Source organism: Pinus tabuliformis, chromosome 5_2, assembly GCF_031772625.1.
Source record: "Pinus tabuliformis cultivar Carrire ecotype Pingquan chromosome 5_2, CPIR1, whole genome shotgun sequence".
In the NCBI taxonomy this organism is placed as follows: Eukaryota; Viridiplantae; Streptophyta; class Pinopsida; order Pinales; family Pinaceae; genus Pinus; species Pinus tabuliformis.
Genome location: NC_142306.1, coordinates 742,942,328 through 742,968,829, shown reverse-complemented (window position 1 = coordinate 742,968,829; position 26,502 = coordinate 742,942,328). Strand labels below are relative to the sequence as shown.

The 26,502-nt window shown below is 40.1% G+C and overlaps 1 protein-coding gene across 2 annotated transcripts in view; it reads right to left on the bottom strand.

The window, feature by feature from the left end:
- Positions 1 to 26,502, bottom strand: part of LOC149161374 (D-Tyr-tRNA(Tyr) deacylase family protein) — a 272,307-nt gene that overhangs the window by 143,880 nt on the left and 101,925 nt on the right. For both annotated transcript variants that reach the window (XM_089436976.1, XM_089436975.1), the window contains exon 3: positions 18,783 to 18,849. In XM_089436976.1, coding sequence (XP_089293102.1) covers positions 18,783 to 18,849 — 67 coding nt within the window. The remainder of the gene's footprint in view (positions 1 to 18,782; positions 18,850 to 26,502) is intronic.

Here is a 26,502-nt window from a genome sequence, read left to right as displayed (position 1 = left end):
CAAAATACTACAGCCATGAGTGGCTGAATGGTGGACCTTCTCGCAGATTCCCTCCTCACATGGATGGTGAAATCTCACAGGGGAGGAAAGATGCATTCAAGCTGATTTTTCAGGATAGAGCATCCCTTGACGAGGTAGAGGATGACTTTGTTGAATTTTCCACTAACACAGGTCGATTTGCAGGATATGATGTGATTAGAGACAAGGGGGCTAAGAAGCCCTATTCTTGTTGGGCAACTCATGGGGCAACAAGCACTCCTCTACAGCAGTTAGCCATGAGGCTCCTCTCCCAAGTGACTTCATCCTCTTGTTTCGAGAGGAATTGGAGCACATATAGGAGTTTGTATAGTGTCAAGAAGAGTAGGCTTGAGCAATCCACAGCAGAGACAATGGTGTATGTACACACCAACCTCCATCTTATTTATAGGCAAAGGGATGAGCGATTGAAGGCAAAGACGAATATGTGGGATGTCTTTCCTGATGATATGGGTCTGGACAACAGTGTTGAGCATTGGCCAACTTGAATCTCAATGATCCAATGCTAAAGCCTGTCACATTTGATGATGGTGATACTATAGAGGGGTCATCCTCCACACCAACATATGCAGAGATGACTTTGGATACAAGGGAGGAGGATGCAGCAGAGGAGAGTAGTGGTGACCATGATGATGAGTACAATGATGTTGATTTTGATGATGAGGATTGATGACTCATGAGCTACCTACTGCCTTGAGGCTTGTAAACTTGTAGTTGTTTTGTATTTGCTATTTTTATTTTCCATTGGCATTGCACTACCTATGTAACACATTTTGATTTTGATGACTTAATGAGAAAACTACAATATCTTACTATCTTGTCTTTCTCCTATTGGATCATTGATGAATTGAATATGTATTATGATTTATCATTTATGTCACAATTGTATTTATATGCATAATGTTACTTTGTAAAACTTACATCTAGATGAAGATCCATGTTTGAATCAATGAATTTGTATCATGAATGAGAATTTGTGTAAGAAATATCTAGTTTTTAATATATATATATAACATATTTGAATGTGTCCTATTCCGGGGGGTAAACGTGTCTGTGTTTGACACTTGAATCCCTGTGTCCTTCGTGTCCCGTGTCCCTGTGTCAGGTGACTTGGGTGAATTGGTTACTTGAAGTTTACACGTGTACCTCTTGAAGCTTATCTTGTTTAAGATTGCATCATAACATTGTCAAGTACTCTTAAGATAAATCTCACATAAGTACTTAAGTAATTTAACCAATCTTAATCCAAGATAGCAGCCACTCATAATCTCTTGCATAAGCATCTCACACAGGTTAGTCAATCATTCGAGCAGCGGGTGTCCATCCGATCATTTGGTTCCAATTCATAAGAAGCAAGAATTTGTGACTCCATTAAAGCACTAGTCTCATAATAGAAAATCTAATTTAATCATAATCTTGCTTGATTTCAACCAAGTGGCTAGGCCACTCATATGTGTCTCCCATGTAAGTTGATTCTCAACTTGCTTCACTTCATTCCAGAAGGACTACCCCCCATAGCCTATTGTTGGGAGACAAATAGAACGGAGTGGGCGGGGATCAGAGTGACAACCGTCGTCTTGAGCATTGTCACGATGCCTATACAATCCAAGTGACAACACTCCCCTGGGACATGAAGACTTGCCTCTGTTCCTTCTAAGGGTGGTAGGGTCTTGTGACCCACCCTCCATCAATTCTTCTTATTGACAAGGATATCCAATGTTCAGCAGAAATGAGCAGAGACAAAACAATCACATGATGGCATGTTACAGCAGCCTTGATGGACTTAGCATGGTTAATGGGATTCCTCTCTAAGAGGAGATGAGATGTGAATGTCCTAGATGGACCTTTCTTTGACCAGTTTGTTGAAAACTGGATGGCATTGTCCATGTGGACCTATTCTATAATGATTACACTTTTATGGTCATGTCACTAATTGGAGGAGATGATGAGCATATTCAAAATATGAACAGGGCTTAATGGCTTGATGGTCAGCAGCAATGGTTCTTGAAATTCCTCCCTAGCTGAGAGGGAGTGTTAAAGTTGGGCAGCTAGGGAAGAATTCCCTAGCCTTCCCCAGCCCATTTGATCAAGCTTCTATAATGGATCAAAATTAGTATTGGACAAAAGAAAATTAAATCAATGTCAAGTCGGCTTGATCAACCTATTGGAGGGAAAATGAACTAAATGAAAATTGGAATCTGAATTTAATAAGTCGTCCTAATGTCGGCTCCCTCCTCCGAAGGGACACATCCCTTGACATAAATCACTATAAATATACACCTATGATCTTCATTGGATTGAAACAAAGAAAATTGGGATATCATCTAAGATAAGGTCAGTTCTCTCTGAGGTTCTTTTGGGATGTTTTCTATGGCTCGATGGTGATTCTATGAAGGCAGAATTCAGATGTTTACCTTGGTACAGTAAAGAAGACACCCTTAAGACAATTCAGATTTCTCTGAGATTGTTTTGAAGACCTTCTTGGCATAGTTTGGAGGAGGATATTATCTCATCCTAGTTCGGACCTTTGTTGAGGAAGATTATTATGAAGCTACTATTCGGATATATGAAGACTAGTTCGATCTCCAACTTGGTGCAGTGTAAAACTCAATTCAGATCTTATTCAGTTCAATCATGATCTTGGCACCTGACCCAGTTCAATGTATATTCCAGTTTGGATCTTGTTAAGGCTAGTCCATAGGATGACAGAGCTCAGTGCTCTGTGGGATCACAGTTCGGAGTACCATTATGGCTATAGCAAAGCATGTTATCCGAAGAAGCGAGACTACAAGCCAAAACTTTGTTTGAGCTACAAGACATGCCTGAACCGAGGCTAAGGGTGTATATATGTAACAAGACCGAGCCCTTATGCAAGTTACAATATGACTGGATAAAGGGCTTATATACATTATAGTATAAAGGATTGTGGAATTGCTTCATGTATGTTAGTTTATGGTATGTTCTATGCTTAGAGCAGCTTACTTCTTTTTATTATTATTATCCACAGATTAGCAATCGCATGTACATTAAGTAAAGTGCAGATAGAACATTAAACAATTGACAAAAAACAAGCCAAGACAAAAGACACAAGATGTGGCGGCTAGCCAGGGACAAACCCTATTAAAATTGGCAACCAGGGTAAAACTTCATGTGGGTCATCTTATTCATGGCTGATAATATTTTTATTAGATTCCTCTCGTCGAGAGGTGTAGGATTGATATAAAGATCATCCGATTCCGATAAGTATTCATGGAGATATGAATTTATTTTGATTATGGAATTATTATCAAACCGACCTACAACTCATGTAAGCTCAGAAGCCCAACATTCGCATCTATTCAAACACCAACGTTTTGTATAAATATAGGAGGACTTTTCCTCATTTGGACTCACTCATTTCATCACATCTCTCTCTCTACTGCGCAGAAAAGAGTCTCTTCTCTACTGCGCAAAAAAGGGTCTCTCGCTCACACATGTGAAGCCGGAAGCTGTTGAACCTGAAGCTGCAACTGCAGATCCAAAGTTCGACCAGCATTGACCATCAGATCTCTTCTTTAGAACTGCGTTGTAGGTCCATCTGGATCTCCTCTGAAAGCCGCAACTTTTGGTGGTGGAATCAAGTCAATCCGACGAACGGTTTGCAAGATATCGACTACCCTAGTTTGAAGGAAGCTGCTGAAACTGAAGCTGCCACTGCAGAAGTAAAGTTTGACCTACGTGGACTAAAATATCTCCTCATTTGAACTGTGTTGTAAGTTCATCTGAACCTCCTCTGAAAGCCACAACTTTTGGCGGTGGAATCAAGTCAATCCGACGGACGGTTTGCAAGATATCGACTACCCTAGTTTGAAGGAAGTTGCTGAAACTGAAGCTGCAAATGCAGAAGTAAAGTTTGACCTACATGGACTAGAAGATCTCCTCATCTGAACTGCACTATAGATTCATTTGAACCTCCTCTGAAAGCCGCAACGTTTGGTGGTGGAATCATGTCGATCCGACGGTCGGTTTGTGAGATATCGTCTGCCCTAGTTTGATGATGAAGCCGCTCATGCTGATGTTGCTGATCTAGGGTTTGCTACTGCTAATATAAATCAGATTTATTGTACTATTTCTCTCTGCTGAATTATTGAAGATAAAAGAAGATTTGACCAAAGGGTTTCCCCACACATTGTGGGGTTTGTCCCTAGCCAGCCGCCACATCTTGTGTCTCTTGTCTTGGCTTGTTTTCTATCGATCGTTTAATGTTCTATCTGCTCTTTACTTTATGTACATGTGATTGCTAATCTGTGGAATATAATAAGAAAAAGAAGTAAACTATTATAAGCATAGAACATACCATATCTTAACATGGTATCAGAGCTGAGGTGAATACAAAGCCCGAGCAAGAGCAAGAGCAATCACTGAAGAGAAGATTGGCGAGGCTATCCTAAAAGAACTATGGGGTCCTCAACGCTCTGCCGAAAGCAAGCTTCGTGAGAAAGCTGACTATCACGAATGGAAGATATCTATCAATCTAACCCTAGAAGATCAAGAAGTGCTGGACCATGTAAAAGGCAATATTGTTGAGCCTCCATCAAATGCATCCGTTGCTGCATAGAACAAATGGAAAACCAGAGAAGTCAAAACAAAAGATCCTCTGGGACTCTATCGACAAGCACTTGGTGGTATACATCTCTGACCTGAACACCTCCAAGGAAATCTACGATAGACTAGTGAGTTTATTTAAAGTTAATGATGCAAATCAAGTTTTGTTTCTTAGAAATAAGTTGAGGGAAATCAAGAAGGGTAAAGATGAGAGTATGCAAGCATACTTCTTAAGAATAACCGAGATCAAGAACGATCTCCTATCTATTGGGGAGGCTATTACTGACAGGGAAATGGCACTCACGACTCTTGGAGGATTACCATCCGAATGGTACGTGTTTAGGACTACTCTTCTGAACAATAATGTAATTCCTGGTTTCGAGGAATTAATGGCTAGATGCATTCAAGAAGAAACAAGGGAAGAAGAGCAAGAAATGCCCATGCCTAAAGGTCCTCCTGCTGCCTTTTCTTCTCATGCTAAGAAAAGAAATAATTCTGGGACTAAATCAAAAGGAAAGGCTGGACCTAAGGGTGGAAGAAAATGACGATGTTACATCTGTGATAAAGCAGGTCACTATGCAAGGGAGTGCCCTGATAGAAAGGACTCACATCGGGACGATGATCAAAATCCCTCTAATGGCAATCAAAGGAATGACAAATTCAATAGTGAAGGTAAGAGGAGAGCTAGGAATCGAGGAAGAGGACAACCATTCAAGAAGGCTAGAAATTCCAGGATGTATTAAATGCACCTGACCTCAAAAAGAACCTTGTGTCCATCTCGGCAATGGAAGACAAAGGCTACAAGGTAACCTTTAGCAATGGCAAGGTATGTGTATCGAAAAATAATGTTAAAGATGCCTTTACTCTTGGGTTTCATGTTGATTCATTATATCAGGTCGATGGAAGTCCGCTAGGTATCATGTCTTATGACACATATCTTCAGTCCAAACTTTGGCATCGGAGGTTTGCCCCCCTTCATTATAAAGCTATACTCAGTGTAAGACAAATGGTGACAGGGATGCTCGAATTCTAAGTAGAGAAAGAAGGTGTATGTCCAGGATGTGCCGAAGGAAAGCTCAAAAGGGGACCATTCCCCTCAAGCCAAAGCAAGACCTCCGATATATTACAATTGGTTCACTCAGGCATATCTGAGGCTGGCATTAAGAGGGAGACTACTACACCACATACTCCTGAGCAGAATGGTGTGGCGGGAAGGAAGAACCGTACGATTGTGGAAGTTGTCCGGGCCATGCTACATGATCAAAGACTTCCAAAGTTTCTATGGGCTGAAACTACAAACACCACCGTATATGTACAAAATCGATGCCCTCATCAAGCATTGGGTTCCAAGACTCCTGAAGAAATGTTCACCGCCGGTCAAAGGGAAGTCGTGATTAGTCATGATGTCACCTTTGACGAAGATATGGCTCTCAGCAAGGTGGACAATCTTCCGACTTTGAGGAGCTCTCAAGAAGCCGACACCAGGGAACCGAAAGAAAAGGATGATGAATCAATGCCTGATGTAGAAGAACCCATGGATCTGATTGATCCTCATCCACATGAGCCTTCCTCTTCTAGGAAGAGGTCTTCATGGCTTAGGGGGATACTTGATGATGCTGAAGGACATGCTGCACCCCAAGGAACCTTTCGTGAAAGTAAGAAACCTAACAGGTATCAGGGATACCTGACCATCATGAGCACGATCATACAAAATGAGCCTTCATCATTCTCAGATGTCGTCAAGCATCAAGTATGGAAGGATGCTATGACTGAAGAATATGAGTCTATTATGAAGAATGATGTTTGGGAAGTAGTTCCCAAACCCCAAGACAAGACAGTTGTTACTTCCAAATGGCTTTACAAGATAAAGCATGCAGCAGATGGAAGTACGGAAAAGTATAAGGCTCGTTTTGTTGCTCATGGTTTCTCCCAGAAGGAAGGCATAGACTATGATAGTTGCACCTATTGCCAGATATACGACCATCCACTTGAGCATAGCCCTTGTGGCTTCACAAGGATGGAACCTACATCAGATGGATAGACCGCGTTCTTGCACGGTTCGATCAAAGAAGAGGTCTATGTGGAGCAACCTGAAGGATTTGAGATTTATGATTGAAAATCTCATGTATGCAAGTTGAAGAAGGCTCTCTATGGGCTGAAACAAGCACCCCGAGCATGGTATGAGAGGATCGATAGCTACTTGATGAAGCTGGGATTCACTAGGAGTGAAGCCGATCCTAACCTTTACTTTAAGGTTGAAGATGACAAACCTCTCAGACTGGTGTTGTACGTGGATGACCTCTTTCTAACAGGTGCATACCCTCTCATTCACAAATGTAAGAGGGAGTTGGCTTCTGAATTTGAAATGAAGAACCAAGGACTTGAAGTGTGGCAGAAGCCAGGGGACATTTTCCTATCTCAAGGAAAATATGTGGTGAAGATTCTGAAAAGATTTGGTATGATGGACTGCAAGCTTGTGACTACCTCGAGGATCTTAACTTTCAGAAGTTATATGGTAGTGATGTCGCACCAGATTTGGGAAATGCCTCTGAGTTTCAAAAAAACTCATTCGCATTGATGTTCTTGGTGAACCTCTATCCGAACATATGTTTTGCAGTTAGCATTATGAGCTCATATTTGGTTGAGCTTCACTAGATTGGTGCCAAGAATCTTCTGAGATGTATTCAGGACACAATCTCTCATGGATTGAGATACACTGCATGATTATTCGAATGCTGATTAGGCAGGTAGTGTGGAGGATCACTGGAGCACTTTTAGTGTTGTTTCTCTTTGGATTCTGCTTCATTGTAATGGATGAGCAGGAAGCAGAAGACGGTTGCCATAAGCATCGCCGAGACCAGATACATATCTACGAGTATGATCTCGTATGAAGCTGCTTGGTTGGGAAAGCTCTTCAATGAGCTGTTTGAACACATACCACTGTGATTCTCTGTAACAACTAGAGGTGGGATTCGATTACTGAGGAATCCTGTATTCGTCGATTGCTCCAGCAGATAGACATCATCTGGGATATGGTAAGTCGATGAGCAAGGAGGCTCCATCGCATTAAGATGATGTACAAGTCGATACACCTTGTCAAAGCCCCGAGGAAAGATCTAATCTGTGATTTTCCCAAACGACTTGGAATCGTCAAGAAACCCTTGTACAAGGGTTCTGCATGTTGCATACATTGAGCTCTGGGAGCTCTGAGGACTTGTGGTTCTTACTAGAGCAACATACGACCACAAGGTGACTCACCCTCCCTTAGTGATGCGCACTGGAACAAGATGATTTGCTCTCTTGTGGGACAAGATGATTCGCTCTCTTGTGGAACAGGATGATTTGCTCTCCTGTGTAGCAGGATGATGTGTTCTCCTGTGAGGCCTGGATTGATGTGTTCTCCATGGCGACTGTAGCAGGATTGATGTGTTCTCCTGTGAGGCCTGGATTGATGTGTTCTCCATGGCAACTGTAGCAGGATTGATGTGTTCTCCTGTGAGGCCTGAATTGATGTGTTCTCCATGGCAACTATAGCAGGATTGATGTGTTCTCCTGTGATGCCTGGATTGATATGTTCTCCATGGCGGCCTGGATTGATGTGTTCTCCATGGCGATTGTAGCAGGATTGATGTGTTCTCCTGTGAGGACAGGATTGATTAGTTCTCCTGTCGAGGCATCCTACCCATGCAGTCTGGGACTCATGGGAAGTACCTCTCATCTTATCAATGAGCAGGGAAATGAAGTTAGGGACCATAGTAGTACTGATGGATGCATCGTTGTATCTACCGTACTCCCTACGCTAGGATGACCTCCATTGATCTGGGATCAATGATACTGGTCTAGGACTAGTGGTAGGAGTTGTACCATACTATGACACTGACTTCGAGTCGGTTGAGACTGGTCTGGGACCAGTGGTACATACTCTAAGACTGACTTCGTGTCAGTGCAGTACTGGTCTGGGGCCAGTGAGAGTGGTACATACTATGACGCTGACTTCGGGTCGGTTGAGACTTGTCTGGGACCAGTGGTACACTCTCTGAGACTGCGATACTGGTCTGGGACCAGTGGTAGGAGTGGTACTTACTATGAAGCTAACTTCGGATCAGTTGAGATTGGTCTCCGACCAGTGGTACATACTTTGAGACTGACTTTGAATCAGTATGATACATCCTCAATCATTTCTTCTTCTTCATAATTCGGAAAAAAGCAGAGCAGAACAGAACAATGCAAGAGCAGAGCAAAACAGTACAGATCAGTACAGGGCAGAATAAAACAAAGCAGAACAGGCAGAATAGAGCAGAGCAGGGCAAGGGTCAGGTTGTACAGGGCAGTGCATTTGATGGATGAATAGTAACGACCGATAGACAGATTGCAGATGAAGTTCTCCCTAGTTGAGAGGGAGTGTTAAAATTGGCAACCGGGGCAAAACTTCATGTGGGTCATCTTATTCATGGCTGATAATATTTTTATTAGATTCCTCTCGTCGAGAGGTGTAGGATTGATATAAAGATCATCCGATTCCGATAATTATTCATGGAGATATGAATTTATTTTGATTATGGAATTATTATCAAGCCGACCTACAACTCATGTAGGCTCAGAAGCCCAACAATCGCATCTATTCAAACACCAACATTGTGTATAAATATAGGAGGACTTTTCCTCATTTGGACTCACTCATCTCATCACATCTCTCTCTCTACTGCGCAGAAAAGAGTCTCTTCTCTACTGCGCAGAAAAGGTCTCTCTCTCACACATGTGAAGCCGGAAGCTGTTGAACCTGAAGCTGCAACTGCACATCCAAAGTTTGACCAGCATTGACCATCATATCTCCTCCTTAGAACTGCGTTGTAGGTCCATCTGGATCTCCTCTGAAAGTCGCAACTTTTGGTGGTGGAATCAAGTCAATCCGACGGACGGTTTGCAAGATATCGACTGCCCTTGTTTGAAGGAAGCTGTTGAAACTGAAGCTGCCACTGCAGAAGTAAAGTTTGACCTGCGTGGACTAAAAGATCTCCTCATCTGAACTGTGTTGTAGGTTCATCTAAACCTCCTCTGAAAGCCACAACTTTTGGTGGTGGAATCAATTCAATCCAACGGACGATTTGCAAGATATCAACTGCCCTAGTTTGAAGGAAGCTGCTGAAACTGAAGCTGCAAATGCAGAAGTAAAGTTTGACCTGCGTGGACTAGAAGATCTCCTCATCTAAATTGCATTGTAGGTTCATCTGAACCTCCTCTGGAAACCGCAACTTTTGGTGGTGGAATCATGCCGATCCGACGGTCGGTTTGTGAGATATCGTTTGCCCTAGTTTGATGATGAAGCCGCTCATGCTGATGTTGCTGATCTAGGGTTTGCTACTGCTGATATAAATCAGATTTATTGTACTATTTCTCTCTGCTGAATTATTGAAGATAAAATAAGATTTTACCAAAGGGTTTCCCCACACATTGTGGGGTTTGTCCCTGGCTAGCCGCCACATCTTGTGTCTCTTGTCTTGGTTTGTTTTCTGTCGATCGTTTAATGTTCTATCTGCACTTTACTTTATGTACATGCGATTGCTAATCTGTAGAATATAATAAGAAAAAGAAGTAAACTATTATAAGCATAGAACATACCATATCTTAACAGGATATTATCTCATCCTAGTTCAGACCTTTGTTGAGGAAGATTATTATGAAGCTACTGTTCGGATACATGAAGACTAGTTCGATCTCCAACTTGGTGCAGTGTAAAACTCAGTTTGGATCTTATTCAATTCAATCATGATCTTGGCACCTAACCTAGTTCAATGTATATTCCAGTTCGGATCTTGTTAAGGCTAGTCAATAGGATGACAGAGCTCGGTGCTCTGTGGGATCACAGTTCGAAGTACCATTATGGCTATAGCAAAGCATGTTATCCGAAGAAGCGAGACTACAAGCCAAAACTTTGTTTGAGCTACAAGACATGCCTGAACCGAGGCTAAGGGTGTATATATGTAACTGGACCGAGCCCTTATGCAAGTTATAGTATGGCTGGATAAAGGGCTTATATACATTACAGTGTAACGGATTGTGGAATTGCTTCATGTATGTTAGTTTATGGTATGTTCTATGCTTAGAGCAGTTTATTTCTTTTTATTATTATTATCCACAGATTAGCAAATGTACATTAAGTAAAGTGCGGATAGAACATTAAATGATCGACAAAAAACAAGCCAAGACAAGAGACACAAGATGTGGCAGCTAGCCAGGGACAAACCCCAATATGGGGAAACCCTTTGATCAAATCTTCCTTTATCTTCAATAATTCAGAAGAGAGAAATAGTACATAAATCTGATTTACATCAGCAGCAGCAAACCCTAGATCAACCCTAAGCTAGGGCAGACAATATCTTGCAAACCGACCGTCAGATCGGCTTGATTCCTTCACCAAGAAATGCAGCTTTCAGAGGAGAGTCAGTTCCACATACAGCGCAGTTCTATGAGAGAGAAAGATGGTCAACGCTAGTTAAACTTCTGATCTGTAGTTGCAGCCCTAAATCTGCGTCCTTCCTTCCACACGTGTGAGAGAAGAGTCTCTTTCTGCGCAGTAGGAGAAGAGCCTCTTTTATGTGCAAGAGAGAGAGAGATGTGATGATATGAGTGTGTGCAAATGAGGAAAAGACCTCCTGTATTTATACACAAATGTTGATGATGAATCGATGCGACTGTTGGGCTTCTGAGCCTACATGAGTTGCTGGTCGGCTTGATAATTATTCCATAATCAAAATAAATTCATATCTCCATAAATACTTATCGGAATCGGATGATCTTTAGATCAATCCTACACCTCTCGACGAGAGGAATCTAATAAAAATATTATTAGCCATGAATAAGATGACCCACATGGAGTTTGGCCCTAGTTGCCAATTTTAGCACTCCCTCTCAACTAGGGAGAACTCCACATACAATTCCTCTGTGGGTCGCTACTATTCATCCATCAAATGCACTGCCCTGTACGGCTTGACCCCTGCTCTGCTCTACTCTATTCTGCCTGCTCTTTTCTGTTCTGTTCTGCCCTGTTCTGATCTGCTCTGCTCTACTCTGCTCTGCTCTGTTTTGCTCTGCTATGCTTTGTCCGAATTATGAAGAGGAAGAAATGATCGAGGATGTATCATACCATCCTCCACTAACTCAAAGTCAGTCTCAGAGTGTGTACCACTGGTCCTAGACCAGTGCTCAACCAAAAACTCGAAGTCAGTGTCATACTGAGTACAACTCCTACCACTGGTCCCAGAGCAGTATCATCCTTCACTGACTCAAAGTCAGTCTCAGAGTGTGTACCACCGGTCCCAGACCAGTCCTCAACCGACCCGAAGTCAGTGTCATAGTGGGTACAACTCCTACCACTAGTCCCAGACCAGTATCATTGATCCAAGATCAATGAAGGTCATTCTAGCATAGGGAGTATGGTAGATACAGCGATGCGTCCATCGGTACTGCTATGGTCCCTATCTTCATTTCCTTGTTCATTGATTAGATGAGAGGTACTTCCCATGAGTCCCAGACTGCATGGGTAGGATGCCTCAACAAGAGAACTAATCAATCTTGTCCACAGGAGAGCGAATCATCCTGTCCCACAAGAGAGCGAATCATCTTGTCCACAGGAGAGCGAATCATCCTGTCCACAGGAGAGCGAATCATCCTGTCCACAGTCACCATGGAGAACACATCATCCAGGCCTCACAGGAGAACTAGTCATCCTGCTACACAATGTTTTTAAAACCAGAACCGGTGACCAGACCGGTCCACCTAATGAACCAGTTTACCAACCGAAACCGGTCTAACCGGGACTGGTTTGGTCTAAACGAACCGGTTTTAGAAAAATACATCAAATAATTATTTTTTAATGAAAAAAACTATTTTTAAGATTTAAAACCATGATTCCAAGCCAATAGAGACAAAATATGCAAAGATTGCTCATTTATATACCATGTAAGGGTGAATATATCAAAATGGCACCGAGTGCAATACATATCATCGACAAAATACATAAGCAATGAGGCTCTAAATGGCCTCTAGAGTGTAAAAACAAAGCCTACAAACTATGGGGCCAATGGCCTACTACAACACTCCAGTCTACATATATGATAATGCTATAATAGTGATCAACATTATCACTTGAAACTTCTAATGAGTCATCATGATCAAACTCAGTTGGTTGAGGCTCGACTCCCAAACTTTGCAGTCACAAACTTCTCTATTGGTTAAGTGACTTGAGTCTCAAACTTCTAAAGGTATTCTGCCCTAATATGCCCTATTATTTCATTTGGTGCTCCACATGGCTTTACATGGCCTCCTATCCCAGCCAAGTGTTGCTTGAACCTATTAATACCCCCTCCTTGAATGGATTTTTGGCAATATTTGCAGATCATTTTTCCATCAATCATATCACAATGAGCCCATGCAGTATCTCGGGCTTTTGGAGGCATGATGACTACCTGGAAATGCAAACTAGCTTCCTTAGCCTCCTCTTGAAGATGGAAACTCCACTGACAACTACACACTATCTCCAAAATAGCTCCAACTCCAACTCCAAGATGACTACTTCAGCAAAAGCTCAACACTCTCCAAGCTCACAAACAAACTCACAAACACTCCAAATCAGTGGTGTGAGACAAATGAGAGTGAGAGGAGCCTCTTAAAGGCTTGGAGAGGGTGTTTTTGGAGGGAAAACACCCTTAGTTTCCCCCAAAACCCCTAAAACACAGTCAGAATTCCGCTTTTTTAACTTTATGGTGGGCGTGCCTCTAATCGACCGGTTTAGGACGGTACCGGCCGGTTTGATACAAAACCAGTTGGTTCCGTCCTAAACCGGCTGGTTCCGTCCTAAACCGGCTGGTTCCGTCCTAAACCGACCGGTTAGCACCGGTTAGGGCAAAAAAAAGGAGAAATGAGCTAATGAACAGGGTTTTTTGGCCGGTTTCGACCAATGGGCTTGCTAACCGGCTAGTTAAAACAGTAACCGGTTAGCAAGACCGGTTATTAAAACTATGCTGCTACACAATCGTCATGGAGAACACATCATCCAGACCTCACAGGAGAACTAATCATCCTACTACATAGTCGTTATGGAGAACACATCATCCAGACCTCACAGGAGAACTAATCATCCTGCTACATTGTCATCATGGAGAACACATCATCCAGACCTCACAGGAGAACTAATCATCCTGCTACATAGTCATCACGGGGTGTCACAGGGAAAGTTTTGATTCTTTTACCCTGTACACGTACACCACCAAGGGATGGTGAGTCACCCTGTGGTCATATGTCGCTCCAAGAAGTACCCCGCGCCCCCCCAGAGCTCCCAGAGCTCAATACATCATATAGGACCCTCATCAGAGGGTTTCTAAACGACACCAAGTCGTTCTCAAAAACTCAAAAATTTGACCTTTCGTAGCGGCTTTGTCAGAATGCCGGCGACCTATTCATCTGTACCGATATGTTGGAGCCTTATAGCTCCCCGCTGCACCATATCTCAAATATAGTGGTACCTGGTATCGATATGCTTGGAGCGATCATGAAATACGGGATTCTCTGACAAACGAATCCCACTCTGGTTGTCACATAAAATCACGGTGGTATCCAATGTAAATCCAAACAGCTCACTGAAGAGCTTTCGCAACCAGACTGCCTCATAGGAGGCCATGCTAGCAGCAGTGTACTCTGCTTTGGTAGTGCTCAAAGCCACTGACTTCTGCTTCCTGCTCATCCAGAGTATCGAAGCAGATCCCAAGGAGAAACAACACCCGGAGGTGCTCTTACGGTCCATCACATTGCCAGCCCAATCAGCGTCAGTGTATCCAAGTAGTCTCACATCTCCAGCAGTGTATCTTAATCCATAAGTAATTGTGCCATGAAGATATCTTAACATATTCTTGGCACCAATCCAATGTATGCGATGAGGTTCAACCAAATGTTGACTCAACGTGTTGACTGCGAAGCATATATCTGGATGGGAGTTCACTAAGAACATTAATGCTCGAACGAATTGACGATACTCGGTGGCATTTCGTAAAACAGGTCCAGCAGCGCTACCACTTAACTTTTTAAAGTCAAGCTCCATCTGGGTAGTAATAGGCTTGCAGTCCACCATACCGAATCTTTCCAATATCTTCACCACATATTTTCCTTGAGATAGGAAAATTTCCCTTGACTTCTGCCAAACTTCAAGCCCTAGGAAATAGTGCATCTATCCTAGGTCCTTCAATTCAAATTCAGAAGCCAACTCCCTCTTACATTTGTGAATGAGAGGGTCTACACCTATTAGAAAGAGGTCATCCACATACAGCACCAGTATGAGAGGCTTGTCATCTTTAACCTTAAAGTAAAGGTTAGGATCGGCTTCACTCCTAGTGAATCCCAGCTTCTTCAAGTAGCTATCGATCCTCTCATACCATGCTCAGGGTGCTTGCTTCAGCCCATAGAGAGCCTTCTTCAACCTACATACATGAGATTTTCGATCATAAATCTCAAATCCTTCGGGTTGCTCCACGTAGACCTCTTCTTTGATCGAACCATGCAAGAACGCGATCTTGACATCCATCTGATGTAGGTTCCATCCTTGTGAAGCCGCAAGGGCTATGATCAAGCAGATGGTGGTATATCTGGCAACAGGTGCAAATATCTCGTCATAGTCTATACCTTCCTTCTGGGAGAAGCCACGAGCGACAAAACGAGCCTTATACTTTTCCGTACTTCCATCTGCTGCATGTTTTATCTTGTAAAGCCATTTAGAAGTGACAACTGTCTTGTCCTGGGGTCTGGGAACTACTTCCCAAACATCATTGTTCATAATAGACTCATATTCTTCAGTCATAGCATCCCTCCATACTTGATGCTTGACGGCATCTGAGAATGATGAAGGCTCATTTTGTATTAGCGTGCTCATGATCGTCAAGTATCCCTGATACCTGTTAGGTTTCTTACTTTCACGGAAGGTTCCTTGGGGTGCAGTGTGTCCTTCAGCATCATCAAGTAGCCCCCTAAGTCAAGAGGGCCTCTTCCTAGAAGAGGAAGGCTCAGGTGGATCAATAGGATCGATGGGTTCCTCCACATCAAGCATTGTTACATCATCTACCCATAGAATCTTCGGAAATCTTTGATCATGGAGCATGGCACAGACAGCTTCCACAATCATACGGTTCTTCCTTTCCGCCACACCATTCTGCTCAAGAGTATATGGTGTAGTAGTCTCCCTCTTAATGCCAGCCTCAAATATGTCTGAGTGAACCAATTGTAATATATTGGAGGTCTTGCTTTGGCTTGAGGGGAATGGTCCCCTTTTGAGCTTTCCTTTGGCACATCCCAGACATACACCTTCTTTCTCTATTCGGAATTCGGGCATCCCTTGCCATTGCTGAAGGTCACCTTGTAGCCTTTGTCTTCCATTGCCGAGATGGACACCAGGTTCTTTTTGAGGTCAAGAACATATAATACATCCTATAAGTGGATCATATTACCTTGATTCAATTTAAGAGAGACATTACCTACACCTTTCACAGGATATTTCATATTATCTCCAAGGACAATTTCCAAGTTAGTTTCTTTCTCTATCAGATTATGGAGAACTTCTTTGTAACCAGTGAAGTGCCTTGAGGCACCACTATCAATAAGCCAATTTCCCAGCGAGTCCGGAGGAGCAGAAGTAGATAGAGCAGCTGGTATTCATCCTGCTTATTGTCAACAGTGTTAGATTCATACCTGGAATTTTTTACCTTCTTGAATGGTTGTCCTCTTCCTTGATTTGAAACACTCCTTTTACCTTGGCCATTAGATCTGCCATTCCTTTGATTTCCATGAGAGGGATTTTGATCATCGTCCCGGTGAGAGTTCCTTCTATCAGGGCATTCCCTTGCATAGTGGCTTGCTTTATCGCAAACGTAACATTGTCCTTTTCTTCCACAGACAACAAGCTAAGGCAAGAGACACAAGATGTGGCGGCTAGCCAGGGACAAACCCCAATATGGGGAACCCTTTGATCAAATCTTCCTTTATCTTCAATAATTCAGGAGAGAGAAATAGTACATAAATCGGATTTACATCAGCAGCAACAAACCCTAGATCAGTCCTAAACTAGGGCAGACAATATCTTGCAAACCGACCGTCAGATCGGCTTGATTCCTTCGCCAAAAAATGCGGCCTTCAGAGTCAGTTCCACATACAGCGCAGTTCTGTGAGAGAGAAAGATAATCAACGTTGGTCAAACTTCCGACCTGCAGTTGCAGCCCTAAATCTGCGTCCTTCCTTCCACACGTGTGAGAGAAGAGTCTCTTTCTACGCAGTAGGAGAAGAGCCTCTTTTCTGCGCAGGAGAGAGAGAGAGATGTGATGAGATGAGTGTGTGCAAATGAGGAAAAGACCTCCTATATTTATACACAAATGTTGATGATGAACAGATGCGACTGTTGGGCTTCTGAGCCTACATGAATTGCTGGTCGGCTTGATAATTATTCCATAATCAAAATAATTTCATACCTCCATAAATACTTATCGGAATCGGATGATCTTTAGATCAATCCTACACCTCTCGACGAGAGGAATCTAATAAAAATATTATCAACCATGAATAAGATGACCCACATGGAGTTTGGCCCTAGTTGCCAATTTTAACAATGTAGTATTACCATTTGAAGTTATGTTGGCATATAGGATGCATATTGATGACACCTTGTATCAGAATAAGAGATAACGGTCATCCTGACAGTTATCTCTTTTATCTCGATTTTCTTTGCATATATATTTGGGTTGTGGTGCAGTGACTAAAGTATACTTGGGATGTTGACAATAACCCTACTTTGTGATGACTCAGATTGGACATTGTCAAATTCAGCTAACAATATAGTAACTCTTTCTAGGACCATGACAACAGTGACAGTTGGACCCTGATTTACATCAGAATGACAATGACAATGGCAGGGACATTAACTGGGCTTGTTGGGCAAGCATATGTTGTTGGCCCTAAGTGGCTAGATGAATTACATCTCATTGTATCTCTTTCTACTGACTCTTGATATTATTCTAATAATAAGAAGAATTGAGTTTGGGTTTTCCCCCTTGTGGGGTTTTGCCCTGGTCTCCGACCTAAATACTGGTGTCCTTATTGTCTCCGCTTTTCTTCTTGTTCCTTACGGTTACACTGCACTACTGTTATATATACTGCTGATAATGATGGAATGAATTTACTGTGATGAAAAATCTAAAATTGTCTACATGCAACAAATGCCCTAAAATTAACGAGTAATATATGACCAAATTACATAAAATAAATTTTCTTTCTTTGACATAATAAGCCCAAGAAGGGTCTAGAACATAATGACAATGACAATGACTCATGACTCAACCCTAGAAGCACACAATGGGTGCTTAGACCTAGAAATATAATAAATAGAGCATGAAACCCATGCTTACAAAAATAATTTTCTTTGATCTTTACAATAATTTTTCTTTTCTTCTTTTTACAAATACATATAAATTACATCATGTCATGAGCTAGACAACAATTATGAAGACTGATACTAATTACATTTTCAACAGGGGAGCCTAGAACACCGAGATTGTAACCAGTAAAGTATGTACAACAGACATTATTAATCAGAAAATATATTGCTCACGAGACAGTGAAGTAGTTGTAAATGTGTGAAACCACATTTATATATGATTGTTTGAAGTTAGCGCTATCTATATGACCGCATTTAGCGCTATCTATATGACCACTAAATTGCAAGTCAACTACATGGATGAATCAGTCATTGGGGAGATCATGCCCAGATTATGTCAACACCAAAACCCTCCTCTAAAAAGGGATTAAAAATAGAAATAAATTTATTTTTAAAAAGAAGTATTTATTACTTTAAAGTGGCCAAGCATTAATTCTGGATAGAGAATACACATGGAAAAATAACATCACAAGTTCGAGCAATAAAATATGTATTTAATTTGTGTTTCTATCAAATGGTCAAAGGGTTAACAATGGTTGACCATAATAAGAACAACATGTGTATTTGGCCAAGGCAAAATAGAAAGGAAAAGAAAAGGGTTGCTTCATACAATCTGAGTCTTTTACAACCACAATGCCCTCAAAAGATAACACAAGAAAGATTTGTGAGTATTGTCAAAGATGATAACCATACTTACACTTTGGTCCCATGCTTTACCAGTCTTTTCATTTGCAAACAATCTCATGTTCAACACCTTCCTACAACTGTTGCATTGAACCACATGAAAAAAAAAAACAAATTAGCTTCCTTACGGATCAACCAAATAACTAGGACTAGGAAGTCATTATGGGTCATTTCCAAATAATTGAAATGTTAATATACAGTTCTCTTGAGTGCTCTTCCAAAGAGTTATCAAAGTTATATGCTACAAAATAAATGAAACTTCATGCCTCTTGGAGGAAATATGGAAGCAAAAGACATTTGAAGAACATTCGTTTTTCCAACAAATTTCTGGTATATAATCTTTGTAATGGTAGAAAAATAAGGTTTTTATTCCTTAGAAATAAACAAACAAAATAAAGGGAACACTGTAGAGAATACAAAAATCTAGAGGGGAAGTGTAAATAAGAACTTTATGATTAAAGATTAATTAAAAAAGTCATTGAGTCGTATGGTTATAAACTCGCATGCTACTGTAAATTGCAAAAGATATTGGTTTAAGTCCTCTCCTTTGAAATAGGAAACATAAACTTTATGGGTGAGTTTGAAGAAGTTTGGTATCTCAAACAAGCAATGTCCAATGGTGAAATGCCTAAGAATGTTTCATGCTTAAAGATTAGTACAATTTCAACCTCAATTGCTGTTAGGAATTAGGGAGGCATCTGCCCCAGGAGAATATTTCTTGTAAACAGGTTAATAACCCTTTTGTTATGGATACTATTCTACAATGTTGGAATATTATAGACTTTGGCACATAGTAAGTATATTTTCCCACTCTGATCTCCATGCCCACTGTGTATAACTCAGTTCAAAGTTCAAACATTGAAAATAATGATAATTGAACCCAAACAACTACCATAAGCAAACATTATGCTATCTAAATGCAAAGGATCCTGTAAAGCTTGCAGAATTTAGGAGCCAACTCTGCTTTCCCTTCTACTTGAGTGATGATTGTTATAAGGTTCAAACCTATTACAGGATCCCTTTTGTTGTGTTGCTGGTCAACTTGTTGCTTCATCTTAATTTGTGCTAGAAGGAGGTTGTCCTATGGTAACCTGAATGTCCTTTGAGTAGTATGATACTCCACTACTTGTACCTTTGGGTCCGTAATATTCCTAATGGAAAATTAACAATAATACCAAGACAATGTACAAGGAATAGCAAAATAGACAAAGAATCACAACCCAATCAAAACACAATAGACACTAGCAAACGATTCTAGGCCATTTTATTAATATATTGGGAACAGGTACATAAAATGAACTGAAATGATAGAGCCTGGGCTTGCCAAGCAAGCTATGCAAGAACCCGAAGATAGATCTCGAACCCAGAGGGGGAAATGACCCAGAACAAGAAATGTGCACTACCCAGAAATAATCTGCGACTAGCTATTGGCGGAAATGGTATCCTCAGGGCCGAATACTCCTTCAAATGCTCTGAAATTTTAGCCCTGGACTCCTCTCAGAAAACCCATAAAAACCAAGAAATGGTTTGGGCTAAATCCAGATGATGAAGAAGCCCTCTGAAGGGGTGCAAGTGGCTCTCTGGCTGGCTATACACCCTACTGGAATTATGCCTTATATCCCGCTTAGAAAATTATGCAAATTTAGCTCCAGGTTCCTCACACCAAACCCACAAAAACCCATAAAGGAAATTGGCTAATTCGGGGACCCGAAATTTCCCCAAGAAGTGCAAGTTGCCCCTTTGGACTATTGTACGAACTACTAGAAGAAAATTTGTTGACAAACCCTCCAAATGCTCCACCAAAATACCTCCTAAATTCCCTGTAAAAATCTCCTCCAGCAACCCAACCTTTTTTGCTCCAAAATCCTCAAATCTCCTGTTCCTCTAACCCATGCACAGGCTTTGCCGAATGAGCCCTATGCACTACCGAATAAGGGAAAACTCGACTCTCAATATCCCCTCAACTCTAGCCCTGCAACATATAATCAAAACTCTAGTCTCAAGGTAGGAAATCTCTATATAAATCACCGGATCTCCCAACCCACTCCAGCTGAAGTAATTTGTGCTCCACGAACTGCCTTTGTGCCACGAAAGTGTGCAGAACTAGATTAAATCCTGCAATATAGCACCAAAAGAACCCTGAATTGAACTCCCAAAATTCCTCACTAGGGAGACACTTGAAGTTCTCTGAAATGAGGGTGGGATTTCGCGTGAAATCCCTGTGCTAAACAACACTACTACCCTTGTGCTAAACAGATCTAAGAGAAGATGAAATGTGAAGTGTAATAATCAAAAGATGATCAACAAATGAGTCCCTCCTCCTTTTATAATTTCTCCCCATGCTTCTAACTCCTTTTAATATTATTTTATTTTATTGGTAGGGATCATTTTCCACTAAGTGAATTTTGACGCCATTTTAATCAAATAATAATTTGTCATCATTCTCCAATAAAATAATATTTGCCCCTTTTTTAATTAATATAACCAAAATTGCGCAAAATTCGTTAGTGATGTATTCCCATGCTCACAAAATTGGGGATACATGTCCATAAAGGACCCTTATTTCCCATTCAGGGCAGCACCCTTAGACACACATTCTTACATAGCATGCCTTAGTTTAGTCCCCTAGGAAAAATACTTTGTCCCAGGAGTTGATGTCATATATAGAGGCTTATGATTGTCTTTCATAAGTAAAATTAGGCAAATTAATTGATTTTTTATTTATGTATGTTAGGAGAAACTGTTAAATTTTACACCACCCAACTGCTCACAAAGGGGTTATAATCACTGTTGATAATATTGGCAATATATCGGTGATATTTGAAAATATCGCGATATTTTCGGCAAAACGATATATCGCCGAGAAAATATCGCGTATTTTCTGTTTTGAAAATATCGCAATATTTTCAAAATATCAGCAAATATCGGCAAAATATAGGCTATGTTTAAAAATTAGAAAAAATATTTTTTATGTTTGCCGATATTTGCCGATATTTTCGCCGATATTGCCGATAAGATGTTTTCTGGACCCTCGCCGATATTTTCAACACTGGTTATAATTACCATTCCAATTGAAGATTTCAATGTTCATTAGCCATCCACCTAGACACATCAAACCCAACATTGAAGAAGATTGATCCCAACAACCACTTTTTACATATGGTATATGAAAATATCAACTTGAGGAAGGGGCACACCTTATGGCTGGTTGATTTGTAACACACCTAATTTTTAAGGGCATTCTTGAAATACTTCATTATAAAACAATCTCCTTGTTGAGAATTCAATTTTGAAAGTGGGTCATGGTTTGAGAGCCCATGGTTTTTAAGCCACACAACGTCTTGAGCTAGTGGTTTGAATTGCTCATAGTTTTGATCCCACTGGTTTTAATTTGTTGTAAAGTGTGAAGTGCTCCATTCTATATAGGGAATTCTTTATTTCAAGTTGTTGGAGAAAAAGAGAGCTAGTCTAAGTGCTCCATTCTATATAGGGAATTCTTTATTTCAAGTTGTTTGAGAAAAAGAGAGCTAGTCTAGTATTCACTTTTGATATTCTTCTTTCTGCTTCTGCAAGTTTTTAATAGTTCAGAAGGTAGATCAACTAGCTATTGTTCTTGAAGAAACAAAGAGTCATGGCAAAGGTGGAGAGGACCAAATGGTAAGAGGTATTTATATGCTTTAGCATTTCTAAATGTTCTCTAAGAAATTTATAATTGTTTAGGAGAAAATTAATTAGATTTTGTCTTATTTCTCATAATTCTTTAGAGAAACCCTCTACTTAGCTCTAGTAATTTACTATATGAAGATTTAACCCTCTTTAGGAGCCACTCATCATCAATCTCATAGTAATGCTTTCCTCTCAACTCTAAGTGGGAGGAAAATTTTGCACATTTGCTAGGAAGCAATTACAAGGAAGAAAGAGACCCCCATAACCCTTAGGCACTAGTCTCTCTTTCTTCAACCACCCAAGAAGAAATCAAAATAAAATAAATCCTTTTCCTTTAAAGTTTCCTCTTGTTTGTCCTTTTCTTGTCTATGATATAGGGCTCAATTCTTTTGTTCAGTAGATGTAGATCATAAGATCCAATATTTGTTCCCATTATCACTTTCATTTACCACTTGAATCTATTCATTCACAACCTAGGGTTCTATGTGATTTTATCGCAAAATTTGATCTACCCCTAATTTAATAAGTAGCTCAAGTGATTTGTATCATAAATTGTTGATCTTGCTACAAGATTTGTGCCAAACAAATCAACGCTTGAAGAGGTCACACAACCCACAACTGAGAAGTATAGCTTGAATTTTGAAAATTGATGTCATGCTTAGAAATATAGACGTTAGGTGTGAACATGCGAGAAGTACTCCGAGACAACTTCTAGTGACCACTTAGTAAAAGTGGGAAATAATACCATCTTCTAAGTTCACTTAAATAAATACAAGTGTTTTATCTTTGTAGACGATCCTCGGCCAAAGAACTGTGCCAAAGCATCAATTGTGAAGGGTATTGACTGAAATGGATGATCCAAAGATGTAAATACTTACTTATGCCTATAATTCGTAATTCTTTAGATTAATCGAAGTGTCGTTGTTTCCTTATGATAGCATACAATCTTTATAAGTTCTTTGAAAGAATAATGAAGAAGAACTTAGAAGACTAAATATCTTTCCTGGACATCTAATCATCTGAGCTGAGAGGAAACGTACAGATGTAGCTCTATAGTAAACAAAATATGTTTAAGTATAGCATAGAAGCAGTAATCTTTTAATTTCTGGGTATCTAATTAAACAAATTGTTTAATTATAACAAAGTATAGAAAATAACCCTGCACCAGGGATGTCGGGGAGACTGATATTCATTTCATCCCTTCCAATGTCCTACACTATCTCAAAAATATGCAGAAATAGATCATGGAAATCACTAGAAAACACTCACAGGTACACAAACATTGCATAAATGGAAACCAAAATCCTTTGACTATCTTCAAGATGAAAATATTACAGCAATCTCACTTCCAAAATATCCTTCAAGTATCAACCCTTCTTACTTCAAATTACAAAGTACATATAGAGTGTTTTTTCAAAAATCTCTAACCTATTACAGCTTTTTCATGAAGAAAATAAATGTTTATCCAATATAATTTGGATAATCCTAATAAAAATAACTCAAAATAGAGGTCTTCGAACTGATTTTCTGACTCTGCACACTATTTGAGGATCTTGTTTCCAACTGCTAGCTTTAAATCTGCATCCTTCTGATTGTGCTCCTGAATTTTCTGCTCCTTGCCGAAATATTGCCTGGAAACTTGTTTCTTGTTCAATTGATAAGTTCAACGAACTTATCCCACTGATCATCATCTGGGCATGAAAACTTTATTACCTTTTTGTAGGCCTCATCTACCTCAGTATACTTTTCAAAAGTCGGTTTACTGACAAAAAGATGATGAATTTCATGTGAAATAAATAAATCATCAGCTATACCTTGAAGAAAACTTTTACCACTAATAATTCCTTTAACTTTAGCAAATTTTGATTTATCTATTGCTATATCATGTAGTCTTTGTTGATAGTCTTCCTGTTGAATTAATTGACCATGAGAATCCCTCAATGATGGGAGTCCTTTCTGTTGAAGAACAAAGAACTTTTTATGAAATCTCTTTATCTAAACTTCTAAATTTTCACATTTGTTCTCCAGCTGCAGCATTAAATTCCTCTTTGTCAATACTTTTCTCACTTCAAGGACTGCATTTGTCCTATCTTCAATTCCCATTTCTTCTAGCTCCTCCCTGGTTTTTGAATTTAGGACTTTGATGATTCTGGTTGCTTCTCCAGGTCTATTGTCCAGCTCTTCTTTGATATCTTCAATGGTTGCTTTAGCTTTCTCCAATAGTTGCTCTTGTTCAAAAATGATCTCTATGGAAGACCATAAATCTGAAATTGCAGAATTTAATCCAAACCTTCTCTTTAGCTTCTGATAAATTCTATGCACTAACTGATTCATCTAAATATTTTTCAAGCTGCTTTGTAAGCTTGAAATTCTTTCACGCCTCTGAAATATATGCATTGTCTGCTTTTAATTTATTTTCCTTTGCCTTTTGCAATGATGCCTTCTGTTGTCGCGCGGATTGACACGACAACGCTCAGACCGGGGGCTGTCACTCTGATCCCCGATCCCTCCGTTTAAGCCTGTCTCCCACGGCTAAGGGGGGTAGACCCTGAGGAAAGATGAAGGCCAACTGCCAAACAGTTGGGCCGGGAGACGAGATGCACTAAAATGGTTTTATTGATTTGATAGACCAGTGCCTTGTTAGATTGGTGCCTAAATGATTACTTTCTAGGTGATATAAGAGCATAAATCATAAACAGCAATCACCTATCATCAAATGATCAGAACAATGCTTTAAATATCCAGTAAAAACCACAAAGTTCCTCGAATAACGATATCCGGCAAACTAAGAGAAATAAATTGCTTTGAATAACAGAGAAACCAGATACTTATTTCGTATTCAAACCACAGCACGAAAGATATACGATGATAAACAACTGAAAGTGGTAAGAGCAATTCTCCACAAAAAGAAATTTTAATGCTTTTTCAAATTTTTTTTTTTTTTTTTTTTTTTTGATAAACTGAAAAATAAAAAATCTAAAAAAGGGCTAATCTAAAACTAAACTATAAATAAAAATTTAAACTAAACCAAAATAAAAATGGATCCCTTTTTTTATTTTTTATTTAAAAGCTTCCAACAAAATAAAACAAGGCTAGATTCTAAATAAACTAAATGAAGAAAAATAAATTAAAATCTAACTAAAATTTATGCTAACCTATGCTAACAATCAGCAAATCGTATTCTTTTTATTTATTTTTTATATGATTTAAGTCCTAAACAAATAAAACTATGGACTAAACTAAAATTTAAATCTAAAATCTTAAAATGCAAAGCGTATACCACAAAAACGAAGACGCAAACCTACGACTACGCTGCAGAAAAACGAAGTCACCACACACGTTTCGACCCAGCTCTAAAATCCGGCTATAAACGCAAGCAAATGCATATTCAAGGTGTTGAACGATGAGGCAGTTTTCGTGACAGGGCTCGGAGGTGAGAGCGATAGCTGCGTTGTGGTCATACGCATTACCAGATGCGTGGAACGGTTCAGACAAAGCAAAACCAGAATTTATGCAGCCACAGGCCAACGCGTGGAGTGAAGGTTTTGACTTTATTGGCGATTTGAGCAAAAGGGTGACGTGATACAAGCCCTAGTACGCTGATGCAGGAAGCCGACAGACAAAATGAACACCAGAAAAAAAAAGAAACGTGCTCCAGGCTCAGAAAAGAAGAAAGGAAATCGGGAGAGATGAAGTCGAGTAAGGCAGCAAAACAAAACTCCGGTTTTGAGGGATTTTGATCACCAATGCACGAATTGGAACCCAAGTAACTTTCCAGACACCCACCAGGAAGCCTCAAGGCTAAATGCAGCAAAATCACGATATAAGAAATAGTGGCGGCGAGGATTTTGGAAAATACCTAAGATGATGATACACAGAGATTACCCGGTCACTGAAGAAGGCTGTAGGCTGAGGGGCAGGACTATGATAATGATTTGAACCCAGTACAAAGTTCTAAAATTTTTTTTTCCCGCTCTAGAAAACTTTGAAAAAATCTCTAGATTTGATGTACCTGTAATCTGCAAAGATGAAAAACGAAATCTGGCGGACATACACAAAATTTTGCA